The sequence below is a fragment of the Tremella mesenterica genome, assembly GCF_000271645.1.
Source record: "Tremella mesenterica DSM 1558 unplaced genomic scaffold TREMEscaffold_5, whole genome shotgun sequence".
NCBI lineage: Eukaryota > Fungi > Basidiomycota > Tremellomycetes > Tremellales > Tremellaceae > Tremella > Tremella mesenterica.
Window position 1 is genome coordinate 15917 of NW_006711229.1, and position 14968 is coordinate 30884.

General features: G+C 47.4%; 6 protein-coding genes across 6 annotated transcripts; 3 read left to right on the forward strand and 3 right to left on the reverse strand.

The window, feature by feature from the left end:
• Positions 1–183: 183 nt before the first annotated feature.
• Positions 184–929, reverse strand: TREMEDRAFT_16842 (uncharacterized protein; the record flags this gene model as incomplete). Its single annotated transcript, XM_007004339.1, has 4 exons — positions 184–379; positions 435–617; positions 662–734; positions 773–929. Coding segments are annotated over 4 exons (609 nt in total), but the record flags the coding sequence as incomplete, so codon positions are not given.
• An 812-nt stretch (positions 930–1741) lies between these two features.
• On the forward strand, positions 1742–2731 carry TREMEDRAFT_30753 (uncharacterized protein; the record flags this gene model as incomplete). The annotated part of the gene is made up of 2 exons (XM_007004399.1): positions 1742–2067; positions 2296–2731. Coding segments are annotated over 2 exons (762 nt in total), but the record flags the coding sequence as incomplete, so codon positions are not given.
• Positions 2732–2812: 81 nt separating this feature from the next.
• On the reverse strand, positions 2813–4557 carry TREMEDRAFT_30567 (uncharacterized protein; the record flags this gene model as incomplete). Its single annotated transcript, XM_007004373.1, has 5 exons — positions 2813–3269; positions 3431–3678; positions 3768–4239; positions 4339–4395; positions 4442–4557. Coding segments are annotated over 5 exons (1350 nt in total), but the record flags the coding sequence as incomplete, so codon positions are not given.
• A 3149-nt stretch (positions 4558–7706) lies between these two features.
• TREMEDRAFT_62095 (uncharacterized protein) lies at positions 7707–8795 on the forward strand (the record flags this gene model as incomplete). The annotated part of the gene is made up of 4 exons (XM_007004500.1): positions 7707–7785; positions 8130–8258; positions 8330–8571; positions 8670–8795. The coding sequence occupies 4 exons, from the start codon at positions 7707–7709 to the stop codon at positions 8793–8795; spliced, it is 576 nt and encodes a 191-aa protein (XP_007004562.1).
• An 884-nt stretch (positions 8796–9679) lies between these two features.
• TREMEDRAFT_62096 (uncharacterized protein) lies at positions 9680–10339 on the forward strand (the record flags this gene model as incomplete). The annotated part of the gene is made up of 1 exon (XM_007004501.1): positions 9680–10339. The coding sequence occupies one exon, from the start codon at positions 9680–9682 to the stop codon at positions 10337–10339; it is 660 nt and encodes a 219-aa protein (XP_007004563.1).
• A 95-nt stretch (positions 10340–10434) lies between these two features.
• TREMEDRAFT_30473 (uncharacterized protein) lies at positions 10435–11488 on the reverse strand (the record flags this gene model as incomplete). Its single annotated transcript, XM_007004363.1, has 4 exons — positions 10435–10843; positions 10889–11068; positions 11116–11199; positions 11226–11488. Coding segments are annotated over 4 exons (936 nt in total), but the record flags the coding sequence as incomplete, so codon positions are not given.
• Between the last annotated feature and the right edge of the window lie 3480 nt (positions 11489–14968).

Below are 14968 nucleotides of genomic sequence, written 5' to 3' on the forward strand. Positions count from 1 at the left end.
CTGCTGTAATTCCTTCAGTACCTTGGGTTCTACTTCTCTGAACAGAGTCCATGCCATGTCCCAGCTCTTTGGAGGGTACTCTAAAGCTTCCACATGCACAATATCCATGCAACACTGCAGCACTTCAGGAGATACCCAAGTCATCTGCGCACTCTGACCCGCCTTCTTTCTGAACTCCTTGATGAGCTCAATGTCAGGAAAGGGTTGCAAACACTCCCTGCGGCCCCATCGCTGTGGATTGAAATAGATTTCATTTCTTGACGCCCCGGAAGGATTAACCTTTTCTTTTTGGTATCGAACAGGGTAGGAATTGAATGTTCTCATAAAGTCGTCCAAAGCTTGTTGCACTACAGATGGAACCAACCAGTTCAGGAGTGATCTACATTGTCAACATCTTCACTGCATTGGGACACCATCTTAAAACTCATACGTACTGATGAACCAGATCTCCATCGTGAACAGTACCTGACTCATAGGCAGAATTAAGGGCAGCTTTGACTTGATCAACCACATTTTCCCGTACATTGCGCCAGGATCGTTCAATTGTGATCTTCCGGGTACTCTTGAGAAGCTTGTAGGGAAAGACTTCATCCAGCCCTACTGTGGAGTATGAATTTCTGTAGGGTGAATATTTTCTCTATCACGCTATTCTATCACTCACCGAAATGCAATTTGTGTGGCAATGATTTCACCTATCTCTGAACCACGGTCACTGGCAATCTGTAGAGGAAAACCTGAGGACATGAGCTTTGTCCTTGATTAGGGAACTCACCTCCAAACTTGAGGGCTGCATCAAGGAAGACACAGTGTACATCCTCACTGTGCCTGTTAGAAGGCATTGCCTTCAGTGACAATAGTCGTCCCGAATAGACATCACGGATGCCATATATGCCTATGCCATACGCAGCCAGCTTATCATGACCATCAATTGATCATTGTTCATTTGGTCCGACAGAAATGATGGGAGATCGAACAACCTTTTTGCTTCCTGGTAGGCGAGTCGCAAGGCCATGTGGATTGTACTCTTTCATTGCTTTGTAGACAAGATCCCTGGTGACCATCAGCCTCAGCGTTGTCATTATGTACTTACCTAGGAAGGAGAAACCCTTGAAGTGTCATATGGTGCTTCATGGCTCGAATTCCAATGACATTGGTGATGTCACCGTCCATCTCCTCCTGCATGATTTGTGCTGCATCTTGAACAGACAACATGCTTTTTCTAGATGTCCCAAGCCCATAGAAGTTGGTAGCACGAAAGAAGCTAGATCGAGAACTGAGGTGTGAGCGACTATTGACAATAAGTGGGACATACCCAAAGCCTACATTATTCCCATGCTCTTTCTTCAGCCGTTCATTGATCGCCTTCCAATTTGTCATCCCTTCGGTATAGTACTGCTGCAGGGCGGCTTGTAACTCCCCACTTAAGGCAGCTGCCAGAGTGAGTGTCTTTTCCTTCTGAATCACTTACGAGATGCTCTCTTCCCATTTTTCCCTGTGGGATTATTATTTGGATATGCTGCACGTATGACGGGAAGCAGGTTGTCAACGTTAGAAGGGTAGAGATGATCATCTGTGTTATCTGTTGACTCCTGGAGGAACTCCACAGGAGAGCTCATAGTTGATGAGGCCTAAATTACAAGTTTGTTGATCATGGGAGGAGAAGGGAAGAAAGGAAGGGAGTGAGGCGAATTCCGATCTGGGACTTCCCGTACACTGTACAAGTCATGTGGGCGCGTTGCTGATTCCTAGTGAGAGGACATGCGTCAAAGTTCCTTTAACTAGTGCTGGCATCGCCGCTGCCAAAATACTCCAAAACGATGGTATCGACACTCTCGGCACTGGTCTGTTCAACATCTTTCAAGCCGCCGCAGCCTCTCAAGTGGGACAGTACGCCGTCAGCATGTACTTCAATAGTCCGAAGGCGTGGTTTGACGCAGCCGAATGGGCTGATGTCCCGCAACCAGCGACGGAACACCCTATGGCCTCTCGGCACGCTCGATTGAGGTTACTGTATGACTACCTGGAGGAAAGTACTGGACAGAAGCAGCCTCAGATCAAAACGGCCTCGTAAGTGACTATATTGTCCGCTTCCTCCTCACCTTCTTCCTACCCCTCCTTCGAGATCCGTCTCAACTTTTGGTCCCAACATCTTCCAGTCCCGCTACCTGCTCTCTCGAGCTTGTCCTCTCAATTCCTCATGTTCTCCCTTCCCGCCTTTCAACTTCCATTGTGACATGTGATGTATGGTGTGTGGTCAAAAATCTCCAACCATAGCTGAACGCTGATTTGTCACAGATGCGTGTCTGCTCGCGAATGTCTAGCCTTATACGAGCTTGGCGCTCATCATCTCACTCTAAACAAACCGACACTCGAAGACCTGCTCGTCTGTGGCGATGTACCGGAATATAAGAAGGGACTATGGAAAATCCCCATTCGTAAACAGATGGAAGATCACGATTTCACATGGGAAAAATGGGAAGCTCCTCTTCACGATCAAGTCAAATTGTCACTCGTTGAGGTGGCGAAGGTGGACCCTCAGAGTGCCGTTCAAGAGGAAGATTGGATCAAAGAAGTTATAAGCATCGATTATTTGGAATCGGGTGCGTTGGACAAGATTAACGAGTTGGATGCTGTCACGAAGGAGTACCTCGGCTTTTCGCTGGATGTGTTCAGCAAGCTGGAAGCTCAGAGTAAGGAGTTTCTGGAGAAAAAGATGGCTCAGGTAATGTAGGATACGCTACCGGCCATGCATGCAACAGCGGAAATTGGCCACGGTCTTTAGGCTTTTTGATGATAATCAATCTACTAATCGCTATGAAGTCTGCCTTCCAATCACGCCCCTCCATTTATCCTGCAGCATTGTCAATCCCTGCTCCGACTTCCAGTATGAGCCATTGGGACACTCGTACTTGTCATATACCCATGGGTGTAGATCGCTCGAATATCCCGGCTGTGATGGCGTGGTGTGATATCCGTCCTCGACTTGAGCGCCTGCCAGGAAATCATCGTGGTGGTGCTTTGTGTATTCCATCATGCTCTCTTTGCCGGATACCATGAGGTAATCGATTGTACTGATATGTTGACAGAGCTCTACCATCCCAACGCCACCAGAGTGGGGCACGATGGGAACTTTGAACTTGGCCGCCAGGAGAAGGACAGAAAGGATTTCGTTCACACCTGATAACCGAACGGCGTCGAGTTGGAGGTAGTCGACAGCTTCGGCTTGGAGAAATTGTTTGAACATGACTCGGTTGTTGACATGCTCCCCTCTGCACGTGTCAGCCGAAAGCTACCCGATTGTTTGGCGACTAATATCGATTCCCGCTTTAGTGATATGACAAAATATACACAAAGAGGACGAATGAAATTGGGGAAGAGGAGTGAGTCGAGTGGAGTGTTTGGGGGGGGGAAATGAAATCTCCTAGCTCACGTTGCCACACCGATGTTGTACTCCTTCAACGCCGCTCGTACTTTCGCATGCCCCAGTATATCATCCGGACTGGTTGGTTCCTCAATGAAAACTGGTTTAAACTCGGCAAGTTGAGGTAGGTACCACACCGCAGTAGGAACATCCCATTGCTCGTTGGCATCCGTGAAGATAGTTGCGTCCCAACCAGCTATCCGACGGATTATAGCCAGTCGTTTCTTATCACGTTCGACGCCGAGTCCAAGGCGAAGCTGAACGTTAGCTTGTAATCCTTTTCCCATAAGAAAGCAATAGAATAAAGGGACAAAAGTCAAAGAAGCATTGAAGCAATGCAACTCACCTTGAATCGAGTAAAACCCTGTTCCACAGCGAGTGTCAAAAGCTCCTCCACTCCTTCATCGCTTGTACCCAGTCCACCAATGCTTGTACTGTACCCAGGTACGGCTCTGCTTTCCTTTACCACCTTCTCCCTCTCCTCTCTTCCCTTACTAGCTCTCTGCAGGAGAGCAATCGCTTCCTCCGGTGTGATCGCGTCGGTGAGGTAACGGAAGTCGATGCATTGAACATACTCTTTGGGTGTCATGTCGCACACCAGCCGCCATAGAGGCTTCTTCTCTGATTTAGCCCATAGATCCCAGATAGCGTTCAGAACGGCACAAGTGGCTAACTGCATGACACCTCGCTCGGGGGACATGAATCGAATCTGACCAGAAACCGCTTCTCGATGGGTCGTGGCGAAATCATCAACGAGAGAGGCAAGGGTTTGGCCGATATATCGTGGTGCAAAAGCATGAAGTGCGGTACAGAGTACTCTAAATGTGAGTAATGAATCCATGTAACTGATGGGAGGTAGTAGGAAGTACATGCAGCATTAAGAGTGATAGCTCCATTGGGGCGGCACCGGCACTCACTCATTACCCTGCCCGTTGGAGAATGACCAACCCACACCGACGAGCTCAGTGTTGGTACTACATGATCAGCATGGAATACTGGATGTCTCCCAGGTCCACTCACTGGAAGTAGATCCGACCATGAGCGTCGTCACCTGCGGTATTCATGGCATCAGCCCCGATTCGATCTAGGCTGGTCGGCCATCGCACATCTCGGACGGTGTAGGAGGTGATGGTGACAGACTCCTACCCAGTCAGAGTAGCCTTCGATAGGACACCGTCATACTCACTTTCATGGCTCAAGGATGTTGGCCAGCAAGGTTGCTGCACAATGTGCGCAAGCAAGAATAGCAACGTTGGACCTACCGGCGTCTCCGGGCCGGCCGTCCGTCGGGATTTTTGGGGATCATGCCGGATGGAGAGTGTGGTCGAGATGGTAGTAGTGAGTGGCCCGTCAGGTCAGGATAGTCGATGGTCGCTCGTACGTTTGCAATGTAGTGAAGCTCACCTTGTCATGACCATGCACGCTGGGTCTAGTTTTCCCGCAATGTCCCTTCCAGTAGGGTGGGGTCAATGACTGACGTTCCATGTCATCGGACGCCACCATTGTATTTGATGACAGTATTCCGGACTTCTCAGCCTATCAGCAGCGTCACACATATTGATGGTAGTATAAGGGAATTTAACGAAGGCATACAGTCGACCGACACCATTCGAGTCGCAGTCCAGGACGCCAGATGTCAGACCTGTGAAAAGTTCATCAGATGATTGATGAATGACACACCAGAGTGTCATGAATGCAGTAAGGGACCTGCATCATAACGTCCTCGCTAAAAGGCTCAATACTCGACATCTTCCTGGAAGATGTCGAGTTCCCTTATAAGGGGTACTCAGTTCCTGACATAGAGATTCATATGTTTGATATCTGGGGTGACCGCTCGGAAGGCATTACTACGAAGCATGAGCAGATTCTGCGGGTCCACCATGCGTCTGTAAATGAGTCATCACGGAGAAAGCAAGAGATATATTGAGTTGCGTTGGTGAAAGAGGGTAAAGTCAATGTGGCGCTCAAGTCAATGGCATCTACTCGATCGTGTAACAGCCACAAGTTCTCTCACTCCTATGCATTCCTCATTGTATGTTTCCTGAGTTAGTGTCACGATCATAATCACTGTGAGTGATGGAGAACAGGTCCTTACATCTTGCCGCTCTGACAAGCAGCCCTCCTCCGTGTGCTGTGGGTCGACAGCTAAGATGTGTTGTTGCACCCCCAATCACTCCCAACTCCAGCATTGGGGTCTCAAGATTACCAAAATTGTTTACCTCTGGCGAGACGAGAGGGCTCAAATGATCATACTGAACGCCAACAAAGTATGTTTCATCTCGGTCTTGGGGTTCTCCACTGTCATCTTCCTGACTTGGGGGTACTGAAAGACACTGAAAGGCAATTGGACACCCCTTATTTGCAATTGCCTCTTTCATGCGTTTCTTAATCAGATCCGCCGTCTCACCGTCGTAAAAGTCCATCTCTATCCCATGGGACTTCAGAACCCTGTAGTGACACTCCTTTGTGCCAGTTTTAGTGTATGCTGTCATCTTGAAACTCCCCTCATCCAAAACACCATTAGCATTTGACGCTATGTGCCTGCTTTGCTGTAGGAGCTGGTCGAATTCTATCATCCAGCCGGTGTGGGGATTACCTCCGACCTGGCTGCAATCAGAATGAAGCCTCCAGACCGTGACCGCCGCGGAGACAGTTGATCCGGCTGTTTGACCCTCACGTGTGCGGTCGGAATAAGCTATGACAATCGTGTCCGGGGCCCAGAGAACAATGTGATTCTGGTATTATCAGGCTGGCATATGTATGAGGTCATATCCGACCTACCTCTGATTGAATCGTATGACTTGTGTTGGCATCACCCTGGGACTGTTCATACGAGGGAGGTGAGTCCAACAAGTTTGGCTGCAGACCGGGGTAAGCCCAATGTTTTTTTTCCAACCCGGTTATCATTGTGGTGGAAGGATAGCAACCTTCACGAGCTTTTCTAGTTGAACCTGCGTGGAGATCGTCGCTCCCGTAGGCATCCCCGCATAGAGATGCACAAAACCTGTTGATAGCGTCTAGAAGCTTGGATTGGAGGGTTTCTGTATTGGTCGGACTCATCATGGAGCTCTCTATGATTGAGAAGAAGATGTTGTAAGGGTCGGTGGGGAAAAGGGCTCTATTTGAGTTGTGCACTCGAATCCGCGAGCTCCTTCTACGTGTGAAACACATCCTCAGTCATGAAAGGTAGGGTATCTAGTCTATCACACGTTCCCACGCTTGTCAATTTAATTCCCACACATCTGGTGTTTTTTTCTCGGCAGGTTTGTAATGCATGAGAACGTTTCCCAATGTAGTAATTAACTAAATGGGAAGGCCAGGCAGTTTTCTCACGGATTGTGGTTTATCTCGAGACGCGCACGGTGAACGGCCGAGCTGTTTGCTGATAATCAGATGATAATACAGAGGGGGAAAAGAGCATCCATCGATTCTACATGTCTCTATACTTATCCCATTCCACTCACACGCAGTAAACCAGAGACGATCAAATAGAGTTCAGAGGATAAGTTGAACGGAGAAATATTCGACGGAAGGGGTAATCATGTGAGAGACGACTCGTAAGCTTCTTAGATAGATGACTCATCTACTTATTCATTCATTGCTAAGCAGATGAATCAGCAGGATAGATTTCAGTATGATAAATAGGTAGATAGATTGACAGTATGCATACTCTTTTCTCTTCAATTAACTCTCTACATTGGAGACGTTTTCGGTACTGATCGATCGCGTCTTACAAATCATCTAACGGCGGTTCGGCCGTCCTGGGACGATCCTATTGGCTAACAGAGACTGAGGCGTTTCTCTCTCGAGACCCATGCTTCCATAATACCTTCCCTTGGTAGTGTGCTCGGAACCAACGCAGGAGGCATCAAGATTGTAGAAGCTCGTCTGGTATCCATGTCCGGGCCTCTATGAGAATCAGTAAGAAAGTATGGTACCCGTCACACTTGTTTGGTCGCCTTCCTTCCCCGAACAAGTCACGCGATATGTGGGTCATATTCGATGCAAACGAATTCCGGATCATTGGCCACTAAGTATGTACTCCCCACCATGGTATTGAACTCATGGGTCTGAGGTTCACGGAGTAGGGCCAATAGCATCAAATAACCCCATGCATCATCGTTTACTCACCATTGTTCCTATTGGATTGTAAACTCTTGCTTCTCAAATGTTGCTGAGTCTCACACTGGAGGTTCACTTTCTTCCTTGTCTAGTCAAAACACTCATAGCTTGAGTACCATTGCTGTGAGACAACAGCGGTTAATAGACGGAAATCTTATTGATCATGCTACCGATCAACGTCCTGACTGAAGGGGTTCTCCGCTGTCGTTTTCATCAGGCCACGTTGGAGATATTGCAGGTGGGTGAGTTCTTCATGTCCTTTTAGTTGCAAGTTTCAAGTTCCTCATTGGTGTCTACTTCAAGTGTAATGATGAATTCGGGTACGGGGAGGTCCAGTATTGTCAATAGTGCATTTTCTAGGATATGGGCAGGAAAATAACATACTCCTGGATACCTCATGTCCTCTTTGTACTCAGCCAGAGTCATCACATCCACGTACGGGATCTCTGATACAATGGCACTGGCTGCGCCTGGACAAAGGCCTCACCCTCGCCATAGTGGAAGAGGTCACAGCAGAAGGTTGTAGTCTTCTATACTTGTAGTGGACAGTGTTACTGTGCACAGTGACCTAGTGCTGACTCTTCAGGGAGATACAGGTACGAAACAAGAGAGTGCTTCATTGTAGGTGCTCGATTGGAAGTTTCTTTCTCAGTATCTGCGTTATTCAACTCTTCCTCTGAACTTTATTCAATAGTCACTGGTTTGCTGCGTACAAGTGAGTTGTGATAAGTATAGAGACTTGTAGAATCGATGCATGCTCTTTTTCCCTTTTGTATTATCATCTAGTTCTCAGTAAACAATTATTGGCTTCTACACCCCTTGTTATGAGGTTAGAGGAGCTTGTTGTCTTCAAAGCAATCATGACCGGTCAGTGTCAGGATCACGGGTACCTATGGACGGGTTCCTCAAGAGTTGTACGCAGAAGTCGTACTCCGCCTATACGGTGGCCCGATGGTTCTTCCGATTCTCGAATTTCAAATCGCCACAATCAAATTTGCGTTTTACCCCGCGGGCCTAAACTAGGTTGGGTCAGCAGATTCCCTTGCCGCCCTCCATCTACTTCTTCTTTCACCTCAAACAATACCAAGATGGAATAGACCAACCAATCAAGTGGCGACACAGCAAGAGATTATCGACAGGCAAAAGCGGGACCAGAGATTATCAAGAAGAAGCGAGACAAGAGATCATTGAGAGGAAGCGGGACAAATTGAGAGGACGCGGGACTAAGATTACTGAAGGGAAGCGGGACTAAGATTTTTGAGAGGAAGCGGGACATATCACTGAGAGGAAGCGGGACATATCACTGAGAGGAAGCGGAACTAAGATTTTTGAGAGGAAGCGGGACACATCATTGAGAGGAAGCGGGACATATCACTGAGAGGAAGCGGGACATATCACTCAGAGGAAGCGGGACTAAGATTTTCGAGAGGAAGCGGAACAACCGGTACGCACACTCGATGCTATCACCCTTCCACACATCATTCTTCACGTCTTCTGTTATTTCATGGGTTCATGGCTGACTTTCAGAGTACCTCACTGTGTCCCCTCTTGCCCTCTCCTGTCGGATTTTGAAAGAGTGACGCATTTATGAATCCTTGGTGCTCCTCTGGATACTAAGAAGACAAATCGAGAATGGGAAAAACACGGAGACACAGCAAGGGGAAGCAGAAGAAATTAGAACCATACCACAAACGACGTCAAAGAACCTTTGACGACAACCTTGACACATCCATTCCTGAACCCGACATTCCTTCTGAGCTCATTCATTTCTTCACACTCCCTGAACATGCACGATCCCAAAAAAACATTGACACTGTCCTTCAACGTCTAAACACTCTCAACCTTGGTCCACCTCGCCAGCTCACCCTATCCATACCTCAAGGCGTGATCAGTTCTATCAAAGCAAATGGACTTCCCTTCCATGTTCTTCGTATACCACACATGATTCCTCAGACCAACATAGACACCATCTTATCTTCCTTTCACACCTTTAACGACCTGAAACCCTTTAAACATGTTTCTCATTCACAAAAACGGGACGGAATTGAAGGGCTTCATCCTTTCCATTTAGGCATAGTGAGACGACAAGGTAATACCATTGGAGTTAGCAAGGACACCAGTCAAACAACAAGGAAGATGATCGACAAACCAACCAAAAAACAAGATGAAAGACGTCAAGCAGCACTTGACATTCTGCGTCTCCTCGAAAAGTTTGTCTGCACCCCTGTCAAACGGCAATATTCATATGTGGACAAAGAGACAGTCGATTATTCCTTCTTTCTAAATCATCAAGGACGTGATATGACCGCTGCTGAAGGAACAATTTATAGAGGAGAGGAGACAGAAAAAATTGGTTACAGTAAAAAGGGAAATGGGAGTGGAATGAGATTTGGTGGTATGGCAATGGCGGTGGCAATTGGGTATGGTGAGGCTCGTCTCCCTCACCTTGACCAGAATGATGTGGACTCTATTCCCACCTTCTTCACTCAACTATCCGGTGATCCAGGCTTCACTCGATTCCCTCAACTCCATGTTGATGCTTGTCTTGGTGTTGGTGATGTTCTCATAGCCCCCACCTCTAATCTCATTCATCACGCTGTTGGAGAAGGTCCTGCAAGGAAAGATAGAATAATTGCGATATTTTATACATGCCGTCATGTTGAGAGTCTGTTGGGGAAGCAGGAGGGTGGTAAGGTAGTTAGTGGACCATTGGAGGGTGTAGATTCAGATGATCTCATCATCTTTGACGAAGATGAGATTAGTGAGGAGACAGGCTACGAGGAAGTAATTGAATGATGCATTCTATTTGTAACCATAGGCAACCCACCTCACCTCTCCACATTGACAAGCAACCTCTGCAGCGGACATAGTGGGTCCTTGATATCATATGACTACACTTCCATCTGCTCAAAAACTCTTGTCAAATGAGCCTGTGTCAACGGTACCATTTGTTCGAAGAGGTTCCATACCTCATGTAATGTCCAACATGCCGCAGATGCACCTAGTGCCCAATGTGCATTCAAACAAATTTTCTCTTCCTCCTCTGAGATCCACCGCAGCATACCCTCTGTCACTACTTTGTCTCGTATCTCCATGATCTCTCTGATGGTATCTAGCTGTATTCGCTGCAGACACTCTACTCCCCCAAACTTCTCTGGGCTTTTGAAGAAATCTTGTCTACGTCCACCAGATGGATTGGGTTTTGTGGGCTGTCGGCGAACCCAAAAGGAGTTATGGAAGGTGACATGCTGAGCCAATAAGCCTTGAACTAAGGGTGCAAAGAGCCACCAAAATAGAGAGCTTTGGCAATCTCAGCATATTACTGACAGTATAAAGACCACTTACCGATGAGCTGGATTCGTCCATACAAAACCCCTTTCAAGTCCCTCTTGTATTTTTTCAAGAATAAGGTCCACCACCTCCTTCCGCACATGGACCCATTGCCTTTCAATTGTGATGTTACGAAGGGACTTCAGACAGATATGAGGTGGGACATCATCGAGTTCAGGTGTGGAATATGTCTGACTGTATATTTCAGCACACTGTTACATGAGGTTGTTCATAACTCTCACCGTAGAAGAAACTGTGTTTCTGAAATCTGCCCCATCTCAGAGCCCCTATCACTTGCAACTTGTATAGGGTAGCCTATCTGTAAGCTTGCTGCTGAATACAGAACCTGTACGTACCCTTCTGTTCTAAAATCGTCTCCAGGAAAAGCCAGTGGACATTGGCAGCCAGACGATTACTTGGAAAGGCATGCAGTGCCAGGAGGAAACCGGAGTATACATCCCTGATCCCATATATTCCAAATCCCCACATTGCAAGCTTGTCATGGCCATCCATTGACCATTGCTCATTGGGGCCGGCACTGATGATTGGAAAGCGCCGAAGACGACGAGAGCCTCGTGACCTGTTTTGAAGACCTTGTGGATCAATCATCTGGAGCTGTCGGTATACTGCATTACTGCGGTGTGAGTAAAATCCTCTTGGTGATCAGGAGGTCATACCGAGTGACAACAAGTCCCTTTAAGCTGAGCGCATGAGTAACACCACGATATCCACGGGTTTTGTGTATGCCATCAAGGTTCCGAATCTCCACATTAAGTTGTTCGGGGGTCAAAGCCCCCTTTCGAGAACCTGGTATTTTCATGATACTACAAGTCTTGTAAAAAGCGGTCTTGGACCTGTAAGTTAGCAACTACAGCATACCTGCAGGAACGGTGACACACCCAAACAGCCAATCTGAGTTTTGTTGTACAAGTTGCCGGTTCACATCCTTCCACGACTTTGCTCCGCTTTGATAAGCACTGTAAATTGCTTGTTCCAGCTCTGGTGTTGGTGTAGCTGCATACATAAGCTGAGAATGGCTTTATGCAAACACCTACGTGGAATAACTGGTCTTGTTCTTGAGGTTGGCATATGAACGTTTGCACAAGAGCAAGAAAGGAAAGAATCAAGTTGAGATAGAAACGATGCAAATACGTGAGTGGTTCATTCATCTTCTACACAACTACGGGTCAAGCTGTATCAAATTCTACCGACTACTTACTTCAAGCTAGAAGGGCCAAAACTTTGTCATATCCAGACGTTTTGAAGCAAGATTAGGGATTGGGGGTGGAGAGGAGGGTATGAGATTGTACGCCTCTTGCACCTCGTCCTCACTAAGGACATCCGACCCTTTGTACGTTGCCACCCATCCTCTCTCCTTCATTTCATCCTTTCTCCAAAACGGAAGTTCAGTAGGATGGGGCTCCTCCTGTACCGGTACAATACTGGATGGTTTTGCACGCTCCATGTTGTCAAGCCCCAATGCAACACATACAGTGTTACACTTGTGTCGATGGACAAAACGATGTAGCTTGGGATATCCACAGTCACCAGGGCCGGAGTCTCTAGGAAGCCTATACATCAGCATGATGTCAACTCCTGAGGCAAACTTTCACCCACGTGTGAGTGAGCAAATCAAACAGAATGAAAGAACGTCGAGCAGTTGCGGGGACCTTTCCTACAGAAGTGAGGAAGCCTGAAGATGAGCGCCATCCTTGAACAGGGACTTACCTTGTATGTCTGCCGGAATTAGTGTCCTGTTACTGGTTTCAAACACCCAGTGAATCCACGCATCTAAATCTTCCAGGATGAGTTTGGTCAAGAGCTGGTAATCATCTGGTTTTGGAGCAACATAGTCAATGTTACTCCATTTTACAAAGCAGCTGTTCCATGTTTTGAGGGGATGTGCGCTAGCTGGCTGTTCGGTCAAGCATTGCTCCACAATCCATGAGCGAGGATGCTCTCGACCATCGGTAGGTGCTGCTTCTTGTATGACAAAAGCCTCAGTGACTTTGAAAGCTACTCAATGGGATCAACAGAAGTCAGCCCGGGGGAGATGATTCCACTCACAACTGTCACGTCTTTCACGACGTTCAGACTTCCATTGAACCTCTTGGTGGAAATCCTCTGCCCAGAGCTTAAGCTGAGTGGCTTTCTGCACCTCTTTGAAGTTTAGATGAAAGTGTTGTGCTTCACTGAGGATGACGGTGTGTTCATCTGGATCTGTGGCGAAGATCATTGAGTAATGCCGCTTGGCAACCCAGTGGTTTTTTCCTACGTGTAGCTGTTGCATAAGCTGGGCCTACAGGTGGTGACTTACATGGTAGATTAGCTTGAAGGCTCCGTGCTCTGACCACATTCGGTCCAACCGTCCAGTCTCCATCATCTCAGCCTGGATAGGATCCAGATCATCTGTGGTTGGATCTGCATAAATACGGTGGAAGTAGATGACTTCCTGTTCATCCCCTTCATTTGCTTCAAGGAGCTCTGACAAGTCAATATGAGATCAGTCACATAAAGCACTCACCATTCTCTATCAATGTCTGTTGGAGATCCTGCAAGGCTTGCAACGTTTCTTCGGCCATAAGGGGCTCTGAAGCCACTGGCTGATTGTCCTCCACACATGTCTTCTTTGAGACCGGCTCCTGATGGTCGTTGGAACTGTCTGAAAGTTCACGCTTCTGTTCAATGTCAGCATTAATGACAGGACTTGCTGAGAACTGACCAGAGTACTTTCACGTGGTGCTCGAACCTCAAAGTGAATGACAATGCGGCTTGATTTGGTGTCACGTTTACGTCCATACACAGCATGTGCGGAGAGGTATTCCTGACGGAAGAAGTGTGAAAGAGTTGTGTACTTCTTGAAATCATCCACGTTGACACGTTCATTCTCACCATGAGGAGTGTGGAGGTACTCAAAGCGATCAGAACTACTATATGAGCGTCATGATCATCAACCAACGGCTCACCTTTCAATGTCAAAATTGTAGACCTCCTGTCCTTGCCCGGCACCATTCCACGCCTCCACCACTTTGGTCCAAGCAGTCTCAAAGACATCCTTGAGTGCCGTGTGCCATTCAGCTCGAAAACTTGGAATCTCGTAAGGCCACTTGGCGGACTTCTTGTAGCTGTTTGCCTTTGACAATGCTACACGTCAACGGCAATTGAATGGATGAGTTCCACTCACCCGTCACAGAGACACTTGTGAGTACGATGGCACATACCCCAAGACCTTCTCTAGCCCCAGCAGCATTGTTGGCTTTTGTCACAGCCAAGGAGCGTACTGTGCTGGGGAAACTAGAGGCTGGAGTTGAGGCTGTCATAGAGGATGGAGTTGAGGAAGCAAAAGAGCGAGGAACAGACATCATGGTGCCCGGTGATGAGTTTGCTGCAACGTCAGCACATTGTACACACGCTCTAGCATCGCAGCAAACCTTTACAGTTGTTGCATATCCAGCCCTCACTCTCGTTGATACCTCTGGTCCCACATGAGGTGCAGGCAAAGACAGTTCCCTGAACCATCAGATGATGTCAATGCGCGGAGAGAACATACACTTGATAGTAACGAAGAAAAGAAACTGTCATCCACGGCTTTGATTCTGAGTACACAGAGCCCGCAGAGCTTCTCTGTGAGTTTGGGATAGGCTGTATTGCAGGTTGAGCAAAGCGGCATGATGGATGGATAGATGACTTAAGAGGGTGAGGGGGGTGAAAGGGTCGTAGAGTTTCAAGTTTTTAGTAGGTGGTTGTATGTGGTGTGGCATACATCTTGGAAAATGGAAAACGAATTTTGGAAAAGCCATTTTCCAAAAACGCCATTTTGAAGGACTAACGGGCCACCGTATACCTGTTCCCGTCTCCGCTTCACTAATCCCGCTACGGCACCGTCTGTTCTCCTTTCATACCTAATCGCTATTTCTTTGCCTTGCAATACTTTTCCGTAATCTCCGTGTCCCTCATCTATCTCCGCCTTCCTTTGCTCTACCACCCCATATTACTTCCCATCTTTACTCCGTAGATTTTGGTATCACTCCACTCCCCTTTTAGTATAAAGAAACAGCCCTTTTTCGTAGATGTCTTGTCAAATGTATTTTCTTG